General features: G+C 52.9%; 1 protein-coding gene across 1 annotated transcript; it reads left to right on the top strand.

Moving 5' to 3' along the window:
* Nucleotides 1-740: 740 nt before the first annotated feature.
* ZIC5 (Zic family member 5) lies at nt 741-9555 on the top strand. The gene is made up of 2 exons (XM_043892483.1): nt 741-2514; nt 6792-9555. Exons 1-2 carry the CDS (start codon nt 966-968, stop codon nt 7232-7234), a joined length of 1992 nt encoding a protein of 663 aa, XP_043748418.1. The 5' UTR covers nt 741-965; the 3' UTR covers nt 7235-9555.
* The last annotated feature ends 4226 nt before the right edge of the window (nt 9556-13781 follow it).

Below are 13781 nucleotides of genomic sequence, written 5' to 3'. Positions count from 1 at the left end.
CTGCCCTGCCACTGTATCTCGGAGAAGCAAAAGTTAGAATCACTGCCCGATGCCCCTCCCCCCCGCGTAGATTTAATTGGAAGTGGCAGATCTAGAACCGATGAGCAGTGAGATTACACTTCGAGCTGACTCCTTTGAACCATGTTGAAAAGGATTCCATGAGCTAAAAAGTCGAGGTAAGACGGTTCCTTTGGGGAAAGACGTTATTTTGACTTCACCTGGTGTTGTGCAACCAACAGAATTTTAATATCCTTTCTCATTCCGTCTACTGTCTGTGCGCCCTCCGCGAGCGCTCTGCAGATTGAGTGTCCTTCCCAAATAAGAAGTTTCCACCATCCTGTCCTGGAGCACGATGGAGGCCATACATCTGTTCACCCCCTCCTCCCGCAGAGAGCAGCCCGGCGCTCTTCCAAGGGAGGAGGTAAGAAAATGTTTGGATGCTGGAAGGGAAGCGGTGTGCACGGAGTGAAGGCTTTTGAAGTTGGGGGCTCCCCCTCCCCCTGCCTTTTGCTCCCTGGGGGGGTCCCCCAGCCCAGAGCCGCCCGGGCACCCTTCGGCCGCGTGCCGGCGCACGCTCTCCGCCAGGCGCGTCCTGGGAACGCGGGGCGCTGCGCGCGCAGGCCGGCCGCAAACTTTCTGCAAGTGCAACTTGGGCATCCCCGGGGAGGCGGGGACGCGGGGCTCCGGGGGAGGAGGGGGCGCGAAGCGAAAGGGAAGGAGGCCGCGAGCGCGGGGGCGGATGCCCGCTGGGCCGAGGGCCGGAAAGGGAGCCAATCGGGCAGCCGCGCCTGCTGCCAATCACGCGGCTCCCTCCAATCCCACCCTTGCCATTTCCAAAATCTCGGTCCCACTGTGCAGCTCCGAGGTGGTGTCCGCTCGGCCAATCGCTGGCGGACCGAGTGGGAACAGGAATGAGCGGAGTTAGGAGGCGAGGACAAAGAAGTTAAAGAGCGCCTAACGTATACATGTTTTTGAGGGCGGGCCGAGGAGGAAAAAAAGTACCCCCAGGGAGGGTCCGTGGGTCTGATTGTGTCGCTTTGATGGAGCCCCCTTTGAACAAGAGGAACCCGCCCGCGCCGAGATTAGCGGATCCGGCCGTGGCTCGCGCCCGGCCGCTGCAGAACATGACAGGCTTCCCGGCGCTGGCCAGCGCGCCCGCCCACTCCCGGGTCCGCGCCGCGGCCGCGCACCTCCGCCCGCGGGACCCGGGCGCTGACCCCGGCGAGGCCGGCGCTCCGCTCAGACCGGAGCACATGGCCCAGGCGAGCGCGCCCGGTCCCAGCCCGCCCTCCCAGGCGCTCCCGGCGCAGCCCGAGGCCCCGGCGGCCGCCGCCCGCGCCGCCGCCGCTGCCGCCGCCTCGGTAGCGCACCCCGGCGCCCGCACCGCCCCCGGCGGCGGGGGCGTCCGCGGCGGGCAGTCCCCCGCGCCCCCGCCCCCGGCCCCTCCTCCTCCTCCCTCCCCTCCACCCCCCCTTCCTCCCCCTCCTCCCCCCACCCCTCCTCCTCCTGCCCTCTCGGGCTACACCACCACCAACAGTGGCGGCGGCGGCAGCAGCGGCAAAGGCCACAGCAGGGACGTCGTCCTCCGGAGGGACCTTTCCGCCACGGCCCCCGCGGCGGCCATGCACGGGGCCCCGCTCGGAGGGGAGCCGCGCTCGGGCCCCGGCTCCCCCCAGCACCCGGCCCCGCCTCCCGCCTCGGGCGGCATGTTCATCTCGGCCAGCGGCACCTACGCGGGCCCGGACGGCGGCGGCGGGGGCCCGGCGCTCTTCCCCTCGCTGCACGAGCCGCCGGGAGGGCCCGGCGGCCACCCGCACCCGCTCAACGGCCAGATGCGCCTGGGGCTGGCGGCGGCCGCAGCGGCGGCCGCGGCGGCGGAGCTGTACGGCCGCGCCGAGCCGCCTTTCGCGCCGCGTTCGGGGGACGCGCACTACGGGGCGGTGGCGGCCGCGGCGGCCGCCGCCCTGCACGGCTACGGAGCCGTGAACTTAAACCTGAACCTGGCGGCGGCGGCCGCGGCGGCGGCGGCGGCGGCCGCAGCCACTGGACCAGGGCCCCACCTGCAACACCACGCGCCGCCCCCGGCGCCGCCGCCGTCCGGGCCCGCGCAGCAGCCCCCCCACCTCCCGGGGGCGGCCGGGGCCTTCCTGCGCTACATGCGGCAGCCAATCAAGCAGGAGCTGATCTGCAAGTGGATCGACCCGGAGGAGCTGGCCGGGCCGCCGCCGCCGCCGCCGCCCGGCGGCTCCAAGCCCTGCTCCAAAACTTTCGGGACCATGCACGAGCTGGTGAACCACGTCACCGTGGAGCACGTGGGCGGCCCCGAGCAGAGCAGTCACGTCTGCTTCTGGGAGGACTGTCCGCGCGAGGGCAAGCCCTTCAAGGCCAAATACAAGCTCATCAACCACATCCGCGTGCACACCGGCGAGAAGCCCTTCCCCTGCCCCTTCCCGGGCTGCGGCAAGGTCTTCGCGCGCTCCGAGAACCTCAAGATCCACAAGCGCACTCATACAGGTGGGTGTCTGTCCCCGGCCGCCGCCGCCGCCGCCTCCCGCCGCCGCTTTTGCCGCCGCTTTCTCTTCCTCCTTCGTCTCCTGCTCGCCTTCATTTTTTTTCCCCCCTCCTTCCGCTGCTTCTCTCCGCATCCGTATAACCCGGACATGTGACTTCTTGTTTTTCTCTCCCTCCCTCCCCCTTTTTTTCTATGAATAAGTAATTCGATAGCATACACACAGGCCCCCGCGCTCGGTTCCCACGCGGTCGAGTCTCCAGCGCTCCCCGCAGCCCCCTCCTCCGGGACCGGCCACGCGCTCCAGCCGCCGCCGCCGCCGCCGCCGCCCCGGAACAGAAGCCGCCGCCGCCGTCGGAGCAGGAAGGCGTCCAGGACGGTCGGCAGCCCCCATCCGCCCGGCCCCGGGAACGTGGGGAGGGCGACGGGGAAGGAGGGCCGGGACCGGAGCCGCTCCGGCGGCACTTGCCTCCCCACCGGATGGCAGGCCCCGCGCGGTGCCCGCGCTGCAAAGAGACCTCGTGCTTGGGGCGCGCGGGGGGGTTAGCGGTGACATCGGGGGCGCCAGCTCGCTGTGGCCCCTCCGGGAGGAGACAGGGAGGGGGGTCTTGTCCCTTCCGGGCGGGGTGCAGAATGAGAAAGGAATGCGCCCCCCGGAGACCTTCCCCCTACACACACGCGCGCGCGCGCACACTCGCCCACGGTTACACACCCCACATGCACACGTTCACGCGCGCACACATCACACCAGCAACAACTTGACACACCCGTGTTCCTTCTGACCCCTCCCTCAGAGCTGGGACACCCCTGGGCCCTGATGATACAGTCACGCTTGCTCATTCACACGCCTTCATACACACCTGTACTCACACGTGCCGTCACACGTTTTATCACACGGGCCCTGGAGGGTGCAGAGGAATTGGTTTCTGTCATTTTGGGGAAAGTTCTCCCGAGAGGAGGACGGGGCGGGCTGCAGAGGCTCCTTGAGGCCCACCGCCCGCCGTGGGGTCCCCTCCCGCCCCGCCCCTGCCTTAGGTGGGGTGGGGTGCCCCGGTCCGGGGTGAGTGCGGCTGCGGCCTCGGGCGCCGGGTGGGCTCCGCTGGGCCGTGTGTCCCCTTGGGGCGGACGCGCGCGCGCTGGGCCGGAGCGCCGATGAGCGCGAGCGCGGTCGGGATTTATAGGGACAGACGAGATTACCCCTCGGAGGACACTTAAGTAACTGTAGTTTACGTTTGGCAATTACTTGGCTGATTTATCGGCGCGGCGGCGGCGAGGAGGCAGCCGCCGGGCGGGGGCCCCAACGCCTGGCCAGTGGCCGAGGCCGAGGCCACGGGGAGGGGCGGGGAATCTGCGCGAGGACCGGGGCCCCGGGGGCCCGAGGCTGAAGCCCCAGGCCTCGCTCCTGCCGCTGGGACCCGCCAGGCTTCCTGCGGCCTGGCCGATGACCCCAGGCTGGGAGCCCGTTTTCCCCGGAGGCTGGTTTGCCAGCCGCGTTGTTTTCTCATCGGGATCGGCCCGCCTTAAGTGATGTTTCCAAAAGGAGACTTCCCACCGGGCTCTCGTAAAACCTCCCCGGCCCCGCTAAGCCAGCGGCTGGCCCCGGGGCCCAGCACTTCCCGACCGGACGGAGGCCTGGGGTTGTGGCGGTGAAGAGCCCCCCCCCCCCAAGGGGAACCCCCTGACGGCGCCCACGACCTCGGCGGCCCGGAGGTTGCCCCGGGCTGAGGCCGTGCTCGCCCGGGTCCCGCAGGGAGCTGGAAGGTGACGGCGCGGGTGCCTGCCCTCCGGTCCCACCCTGGGACGGGCCGCCTCCCGCCCCCCGCCTCGAGCGCGCGCCCTCAGGGGCTGGGACCCGGGCCGTTTGGTTTTCGGGTTCCCCGCGCGTAGGATTGCTTTCCCGCCCGGCTCGCGGCGGCGTGGGCCTCGCCGGGTCCCTGCGGCAGGGATGGCAGCGCCCGTGCGTTGATGCTCGGATCCTCGCTGGATGCTCTTGGCGGTCCCTGGGCCGCTGAGCCATCAAGCCTCTTGTCCAGAGGGGGCCAGCCTCCCCACCGCAATGCTCTCCCCTTTTGGAAGGGCGGGGGGTGGGGGAGAGGCGGGCAGTTATCCGGGGATCCCGGGACAGACTGATCAAAGGGAATAATCCCCCGACCACTCCAGAAGGCCCGTTTCCTGACCCACGTGCCCCCAATTCCATTTATAACCTTCCTTGGGGCTGGACTCGGAGTTCTCACACATAGCTTCCCTCACTCTCTAAAACCCTTTAAGTAGTTAAATTCCGACGTGACCCCACTGTCAGCGTCTGAAATGTAAACACTGGGGCCTCTCACCCTTCCTAGTCAGGTAGAATTTGGTCTCCCCCACCTGCCCACCCCTCGAATAAAATAGGCATTTCTATCACCCTTTCCTTCTTTTCTATTTTCTTCCTCCATCTCCCCTTGTGCTGGCTTTTCTACCTTTCTTTCCACACGGTATTTGCCTTTTCTGGGCCTGATTCTTAATGTTTCTTTTTATCGTGAGCACTGGTGAAGCTTGCAACGTCCAAGCCGTTTATTCTGCACAATAAATGCTTAGGTTGTGCAGAAACACAATGTTCTAAAAAGCAACATTTGCATAGGGTGAATAAACCCACTTAAGCCTCCATGTTGAAGAAAAGCTGATTATGCTTTTTAGGGGGAAGAGTGCTATATTAAGTTAGTATTATCTCCAACTTAAAGAGGAATATAGAAATCAGGACAAATAACCAATGTTTTGATAAAACTTGATTTCTGTTGCAGCCCCTCTACAGAGAATTTTTAAAGGGTGTCACTATCATTGCATTATGTTATGTTTTTCTCTCTCTCTGTAGGCCAATGTAGGAGGTATATGAATAATAACTCAATTTTTAAACAATACTTCCAGGTAGGGTAAGTTATATTACAGGCATCTGAATACTTTTCAGATGTGCTAATATACTCTGGCACTGAAGTAGTTATTCATTGATGAAGTTAAAAGAAAATTACACCAAAATATTTGTATAGGAAAATCCACCACAGAAAATTTATGTACACTAAGCTGTCTTAATAGTTGTTTGGCTTTTTAAAAAGCAATTTGTTGAAAAACAAGGAAAAGACTGTATCTTCTGTAGCAGCAGAGTAGCTGCTGAAATGTAGAGAAATTCCTTTTAAAATCATTTAAATATAAGGAGTAAATATATTACTATACCACAGTATGTATGAGATAACATTCAATTATGGACTCAAATACATCAAGTTCATGGATACTAAGGTGGGGGGGGGAGTCATAACTGCTACCTGCTGTCTTTTCTGTCCTTGCTTTTTTAAGACCAAGGTGTAGAGTGGCTGGGTTATCTAGTTGTCTTAGCATTTCTACTGCCTGCACCCAGGACCTTGTGTTTTAAGGCCCTGTGTTTCTGTAGTGGGTAGGACAGCTTAAAGGGGCAGTGGGCCCAAAGACTCTGATAAATAGCATTTTTTTTCCTGTTTACTATTAAACAGTATAGTAGAAGAAGCCTCTGGCTGAGGTTTGTGGTCTTTATTAATGCTTGTTAAGGTTCTGTTCCGCTAGGGTCTTAACTGCCTAGTAAGTTGTGAGAAGAGCTGGGAGAAGGAAGAGGCCAAGAGCCTATTCTGTGCCCAGCTAGGCTTGTAAAAAATCTGGTGGTCGGATCGTGGTTTTCACAGATGTCTTTATTTCTGGGGAGAACGGGGTTTTGGTGTATTGCCTTTCCTTTCCATCAGTGAAATCCTGGGGAACGCTCTTAAACAAAATGCCATTATTATAATTTTCCTGATCAATCCCAGTTTACTTTTAATATCTGTTTATTTTTCTTCTCCTTTTTTTATGGTATTCACCTAAGCTGTGGCTTTGCAATTTATTTCATCAGCATTTATCTTGACAGGGGGGATCTGTTTGAATTTTTGTGTGTGTAGACCCAAGGGGGACAAGGATGCAGGTATTTGGGTCCCCGCTGGATTTCAGCATTATTGCTTGATCCAAGCTCTTAGCCCTTCTTGCCTTGACCCCTGTGGTACCTCAGGGTCAACATCCAGCCTCTCACAAAGCCCAAGTCCAAGGAGAGCCTCCAGGCCTGGGGACACCAGGCCTATCCCGGAAGTATCCCTTCCCTGTAGCATTCTGGAACCTGGGAATTGGGAATTAGGCTGGGAGTCGGTCTTCAAGAGAATGGGAAGTTGCATCCTCCTGTCTGCCTGAAGATTATTCTCTCAAGTTCAGAGGACTCTGAAGAGCCCCTGTTAACCTCCCCTGTGCTTTCTTGCAGGGGAAAAGCCTTTCAAATGTGAATTTGATGGCTGTGACAGGAAGTTTGCCAATAGCAGCGATCGGAAGAAACACTCCCACGTCCACACCAGCGACAAGCCCTACTACTGCAAGGTCCGGGGCTGCGACAAGTCCTACACCCACCCGAGCTCCCTGAGGAAACACATGAAGATTCACTGCAAGTCCCCGCCGCCGTCTCCGGGAGCCCTGGGCTACTCATCAGTGGGGACCCCAGTGGGCGCGCCCCTGTCCCCCGTGCTGGACCCCGCCAGGAGTCGCTCGAGCACTCTGTCCCCTCAGGTGACCAACCTCAACGAGTGGTACGTGTGCCAGGCCGGCGGCGCCCCCGGCCGCCTGCACGCCCCTTCCAGCAACGGAACCACTTCCGAGTCGGACGAGGAGGACGTGTACGCGAACCCTGAAGTCGTGCGGACGATACATTAGATTCGATCAGTCGCCATCACCATCAGTGAAGTAATAAGTGGGAACCCTTGGACCGCATCCTAACCTGAGACAATGCCGAGCTCAAGACAAACCCGTGACTCAGACTTGCCACCGGGTCTAATTAGCCCTATTTATTCAGTATGAAACCCTATGGTGTTGGTACATTTAATTAATTTAATTAAGATATTTGGGCTTTTTTTTTTTTTTCCCCTTAGAAAACAAACAAACAACAACAAAAAACCCAACCAAGCTGGACTTGTATGTTGCAGGGGGACGGGACTGGGAGCAAACTGGACCAAGGAAGATAAATGGAGAGAGTATAGTTCATCGAGACACACACTGCCAATGCAATATGTGTAGTTCTTTACAAGGGTGAGAGAAAGAGCGTGAAGTCAGGATTCAACACAGCAACAAGGCCCTCTGCACTTCCCGGAGTGCCTCGAGACCGCCTTTGACACCATAATGGAGCCCCTCTGCTTCCTGCGTGGGCCCTAATTCTGCAAAGGCCTCTTGATTGTAAACCACACACACTTGCTGCATTGCCAACAGATCCTGGACTGTACCTATGTCCGAAAATATTTGTAAAGACCGTTTCAGTTCTCTAATATTTGTAATTTTTCATTCCCACTCTTTTATTACTGATCTCACCATAACACAGTATTTTTATACAGGATTATTCCTTCAGTACCCTGCTTGTATGATTAAAAAAAAAAAAACAAAAACGAGATGCAGCAACCTAGTACATCTCCATGTATTGTGTTACTGTGATTGTTCAAGCAACTGGAGAGAAGAAAAAGCTGCTGCAGTAGACAACTGTGAAACTGATATTTTATAAAATAGAAGAAATTCAAGTGCTTTCTTTTTCCTCTTTTTTTTTAAAAAAAAATCTGAAATCTCAGATGCTGCCTCTTTACTCTGTCTAAACTTCCTGTGTAATAAAAACACTATGTTTTAGATCATAAGTTCTTTGGGATGCCAAAATTCACAGGCAAGTGTAAGGAGGTGTGATGTTGGCAACATGCCTATTTTTTGGTAAAGCTGTTTTAAAAACAGGCCAACCCCTCTTTTATACTGTTGTATCGGCCTTTTAAAAGTCTTTATTTTTCAACGCTGGAAACTGCATTTTGATGCATTTTCTTCCACCTGAGCACACGGAACTCCATCCCACTTGAAAATGACACTGTATGATTTACATTAAAAGAGGGGAGGGAGTTGCTATACATATTAAAATTGTTTAAAAGTTTATAGCTACCACCAAACACTGATGAATGTGTGACCTTTGCCAGGGCTGTCAAGCTAGGACAAAAAAGGTCAAGGACCTAGGACAATAACTCTTAGTCAATTTATTTTTGGTTGGTACAACACATCTCGTGTGCAAAACGTAGTCCATCATAAACATCATACAAATAGAGTAAAGAGCACTAATTTATCCTCAGAGACCCTGAAGACACCCCTTCCCCAGGGTTTGTAGAGATTTGTTTTGTGTGCTGTGAGTGGTTGATGTAGTCTTGTCATTGTTAATAACTTGTATGTGAACACTATTATTTGTACAGTTGAATTAATTTATTTTCAGACATCATCCTTTTTTTTTTTTTCCTGGAAGAGTTCAAAGCACACCAAAGAATTATATTATATACATTTTGGTGAGAGATTGTCACTTATGACCTACGATTTATTTAAAAAAGGAAAGAAAATGGGAAAAATATATTTTTAAGCTTACTTGAATGAACAACGTAATGTGAAACCAGGACTCTTCCTGCATGTCTTCTGCATTGTGATGAGATTATAGAGTTTAGAGAAATATTCTATCACTAGTACAGTGCATGGTGCTGTCACTCCGAAAGCCTCTCAATGTCGTCTTCAGATTGTTACGGTGACTATGAAACATGCAGACCCTCCTTTATAAAGAAAAAGACCATAACACTTGAATATAAAATAATTCTACATCCTTAAAGTTTATGTGATCTTCGTATTATTCATTTTCAAAGCTCTTTCAAATAGACGAGATGAGGTGTGAACTTTGGGGGGGATAATTTATGTATCGTAAACTTATTCAAACAAAATATTCCTGATTTATAATGAGTTGTTTTATTTATACAACTTTTTCAATGGTAGTTTGCACTATTCTTTATTATGCTATAGGTTTATTTATTATGAAACAAAGGAATATGTATTTTATGTATTTTGCCATGCACAGGTTAACTCTGCCACAGATTTATTGGTTCCTGATACACTTAAAGTAAAAACTTAAAATGTGTACCTCTGATAGAAAGCAAGAATGATTATGAAGTAAAGAGTTTAATAAAAGTATTCTTCCTATGTATCGCTTATGTTTTACATGATGGCACATCTCTGCCATTGTCTTTCAAACAGAACAGGTTGCTTATGTAGTAATCATTCGGTTCTCTTCCCTTGATCTCTATTTCTTTACCCTCCCCAAGCAATCAAATATGTTTATAGCTTGGTTTAGTTTACAATCTAATGTAGAAAGTACAGTATATTTATGAAGACTAAGCCCTGCAGGTTGCACAGAACAGTGGCATAAATCTTAAGGGTTACTGCGTGCATTTGTTAAAATTAATAGCCTTAGTGATCCTAATCAGTGGAGAGCTGAAAAGCAAATTTTAGCATTTCTTTGCTGTCCAGCCTCATTCTGAAGAAGAAGGGTAACAAAGATTGAGGAAAAGATGGAGAAAAGGACTAGTGAGATGTTTGCAGACACAAAGAAGGTGAAAGAATGAGAAGCTAAGGTGGGTATAGAGTTCAAAACATCCTGAATGAAGCTGAGTAGTGGGCATCAAACACCTCTTCTGTTAGGTGATGGGGATCAGAACCCACTTGTACTGTGGTTTACTTGGAAGTTGAGTGGAGATAAGTAATTTAGCCTTTGGGGGCAGGTGTTATGGAGAAATTCACTTCATTGCCACAAAATGCCCAAGTGGCTTAGAGTAATAAGATTGGCTGTCCATATTAACAAGGCTAAATCCTTGTTTGTTTTTAAGCTGACTGATACAAAACTGATAAAAGGCAACTAGTCAAAAACAATTGGTAGTAATGTCAATAAACAGTTCTCCAAAAGGTTATAGTGGGTTTTTTTTTTTTTAAAGTCAAGTTCAGTTAAATGAAGTAAAGGGGAAAACAGGTTGCAAAGGGTTATTTGAAGCCAGATGACAATAACCAGAAGATGAAGGAGAAAAACACTTAAATGAAGTCCCCAATCAATGGAAAAACTTATAGCTCTCTAATGAAGTTTCTCGTGAAAAGAGGGGTGACACAAAGCCACCAAGACATGAATCATTCATGGGAAATATAAAAGATAAAAGATATCTGACAATGAGCAGAACCTTGTATAGAGTGTATAAAACAAGTTTCCCCTTCTTATTTTCTGCTTTAAAACGCACAATCTCCCACTCCCAGCGTCTCTGTCCAGTCTATAGAGTTGAAATTGACCACTGCTCGTCCTGCGCCACTTCAAAGTAATTTAGTCCAGAACGGAAGGCTTGGCGCTTGGACAATCTTCATGGTGTGTTAAGATTTCTATGGCAATTGGCAAGCAAGAGGTTCCCATCTGAATATGTCTCAAAGAAAGCCACTTATTGACACTAAGTTGGCTATCATCAAAGACTTTATCTTGCCTAGGCAAAACGTGGCCCTGGTGGCCCTCGTGAACACTGCTTAAATCATCTACCTTTGTTTTCCAGGCTAAGAGGATCTTCAAACACAGGAGTGTCTGTTGTTTCTGCGTGTTTTTCCCCATTTAGGATGCTCCGAAATGCTAAAGTACAGAGAAAGAGCTGGAGGGCAGGCATTATATTCTTTAAAGGAGATGGAGATGACCACACAAGAGGGATAGGAAAAGAGGAGGCCCTGGAGACAGGAAAAGAGGCCCAAATTCCTTGAAAGCCAAGTCACAACTGATCTGTGACATCACAGTTTTGCCATTTACCCCAAATCTTGCATTTGGAAGCTTTTAGAGACCATAGTGGTTCTCTATCGTCTATCTATCCATCTATCTATCATCTGTCTCTTTCTCTATGAAAAGGAGCAAGAGATGTTCACCTGAACCATTTGTTATTCCAGTTTGGCTGGGACGTACAACTGGGCTGGTAGCTGCAGAGACAACATGATTTCTCAAGTGGTCACCTTAAGTCACAGGAAAAGCAAGCTGCACAGAGAAACAAAACAACCCAGACATACGGTAACACTGTCAGCCGGGCACACCACCCTGCCCACTGGGCCCTCCACCAGCAGTCTACCAAAACAGACACACGGCCAGGAAAGCCATCCTTCCAGGGCTGGAGGGTTGGGCAGGAGGTCCACGGTGACTGGGCCCTGGGGTGGTCAGCACACTTGCCCTCTGTGAAGAAAAACTTGCAAAAAAAAAAACACACACTCTTGTCATCTCCCACGCCCACGCACACACACTCCGGAGCACACATTCACACAGGCCGAGTGCCTAAGCAGGCACAGAGAAGTTCAAAGGCATGTTCTTTGAAATTCAAAGTACTGTTTTTATGGTACATCCACACGGAGTAGGCATTGCTATGGCAATGGGCAGGGCCAGGGGAGTCTGGAAGGAGGGTCCACAGTATTGGAGACACTCTATTAAGATACAGTTGCAGTGACCTTTCCTTTCACGCCAAGTTAGCTCCCTCGATTTTCACCTGATCAGAAATACATATTCCATATCGCATTGCCGAGATGTAATAGTATATATGTACAGACATATATGTGTCCTTCCGTCCACTTTTTTTTTGTTAAGATTTCCCCCTTAGAATCTCCCAGCTTGAGAGAAAGGAGAAAGAATGAGGAGAGGAGGAGAGAAAGGCCAGTGGGGGTGGGGGTGGGTGATGTCAGAGGCGGGGGGAGACGGGGGCAGGAGCGCCCCAGCCCGGGTTCCTCTTCCTTCTCTCCCCACCTAAGTACTTCTATTTGCAGAGCGATTGTTCTTTGTTTATTTAATACAAGTACTGTGTGAATGGTGAAAAATAAACACGATGAAAAATAACCAAACAGATGATTCCTCCGAGTGAAAAAGCCCGGACTTAATAAAAGTGCGAAGCAGTCACCGCTGAATGAGAAACCCTTTGAAGTGGAACTTATTATAGGAGGAATACTTCGGGGTTGCCTTAACGACGCCGCTGAATCGAAAGCGCTCGCCTTTGTCAGCGATTTGTTCTCCTTTGCTGGGGTGCCCGCAGAAATTACTTACATGGGCTGCCTTAACATGCAGCCTGCAAATCAGTAACCTTGCAGCTCAGACTTGCAGACGCCACTGGGCCACGGACAAAAAAGAAGTCAGGGGGAAACGCACCAACCTTTCACGCCGGGTCTCCGGGGATGGGGGCGGCAGATAAGTTGTCTTACAACGGCCCCCACCTTCGGTCCCCACCCCCACTCCACGCCGACCCCTGAGCCTAGGACCGGGCCCCCCATCCCCCATCCCCGGCTCCCCGGGCGGCCGGGGAAGCTCCGGCCTCTCCAGGGCCCTCCAGCGAGGGGCGCTCTCCCGCGCGCGGGCCGGGCCTGGGTTCCCAGCGGCCCGGGCCATATTTAATAAGGGTCGTTTATCACCCAGGCGCTTTGAAGGGTCGCCTCCAGCCCTGCGCCCATTAGAAAGGCGGAGGTGACATTTAAACTCCGTTTTCAAGGCTCGCGGGGGGATTTCAATGAAAAGGCAACTCGTTTGTCTTATGAGCCTGGAAACAACCCCCTTCTCGCTCCTTTTGACCACATGGCATAACTCAAAAACAATAGTTCAAAAGTGAAATGGCATCGTGGCGTTCACTGAGAGACAGGCCCCCATCTAGCACCAGAGAAAAGAGGGAGCCCGCAAGACAATGCGCTTTTTGTGTCTGACTCTGTCACAAGGATTGTGTTGTTTGCTTTGGAGGCTGCGCCTGTTACACTTTCCTGAAAGTGCTTGTGTTAAACAAGAGTTATAAGTCATCCCAAACAACAAACATTTTGATTTTCTTTGCCTAAAGGGCTTTCCCTGGCTATGGGCACCGTGAAAAAATAATGTCCTTGCTGAGAAAGGAACACCAGTAGTAGCATTAGAAGCGGGCGCATTAAATATTGAATGACACGGGGAAAAAGAGCTTGTCGAGGGGGCACTCAGCCTTAAAGTCTTTCTTCAACTTTGTCTTCGCTGGCTGCTGGACTATTTAAGATGGTATTAATTAAGGCGGCTTCGGGTGACGCCGAGCCCGCCTGCCTCTCGGCCGCGCTCGTCAATGGGCCTGTGTCCCCGCGCTCTGCTCACGCGCTGGCTGGGCCGAGTGCAAATGTCACTTCTCATTTGGAGGCTGAAGTGAAGGGCCATCCTGCATTAAGGGCGGCAGGGATGTAGTCGGCAGCAGGCGTTAAAGGAATACATGGGGCTGGGGGCCGGGGGCGGGGAGGCGGGGACGAAATGGGAACAGCTGCCCTGGGCCGGGGACGAGCGCCCGCCGCCGGCGTGCACGGCTTCCGGCACCTTTCGGAGAGGGTTGTTCGGCAAACACCGGCCGCGCGGGCCTCGCTGGGCCGGGACACCCACGCTCTT

Source organism: Cervus elaphus, chromosome 30 (assembly GCF_910594005.1).
Source record: "Cervus elaphus chromosome 30, mCerEla1.1, whole genome shotgun sequence".
Lineage (NCBI taxonomy): Eukaryota > Metazoa > Chordata > Mammalia > Artiodactyla > Cervidae > Cervus > Cervus elaphus.
The sequence above is the reverse complement of the archived record's forward strand: the minus strand, read 5'-3'. Positions and strand labels throughout refer to the sequence as shown.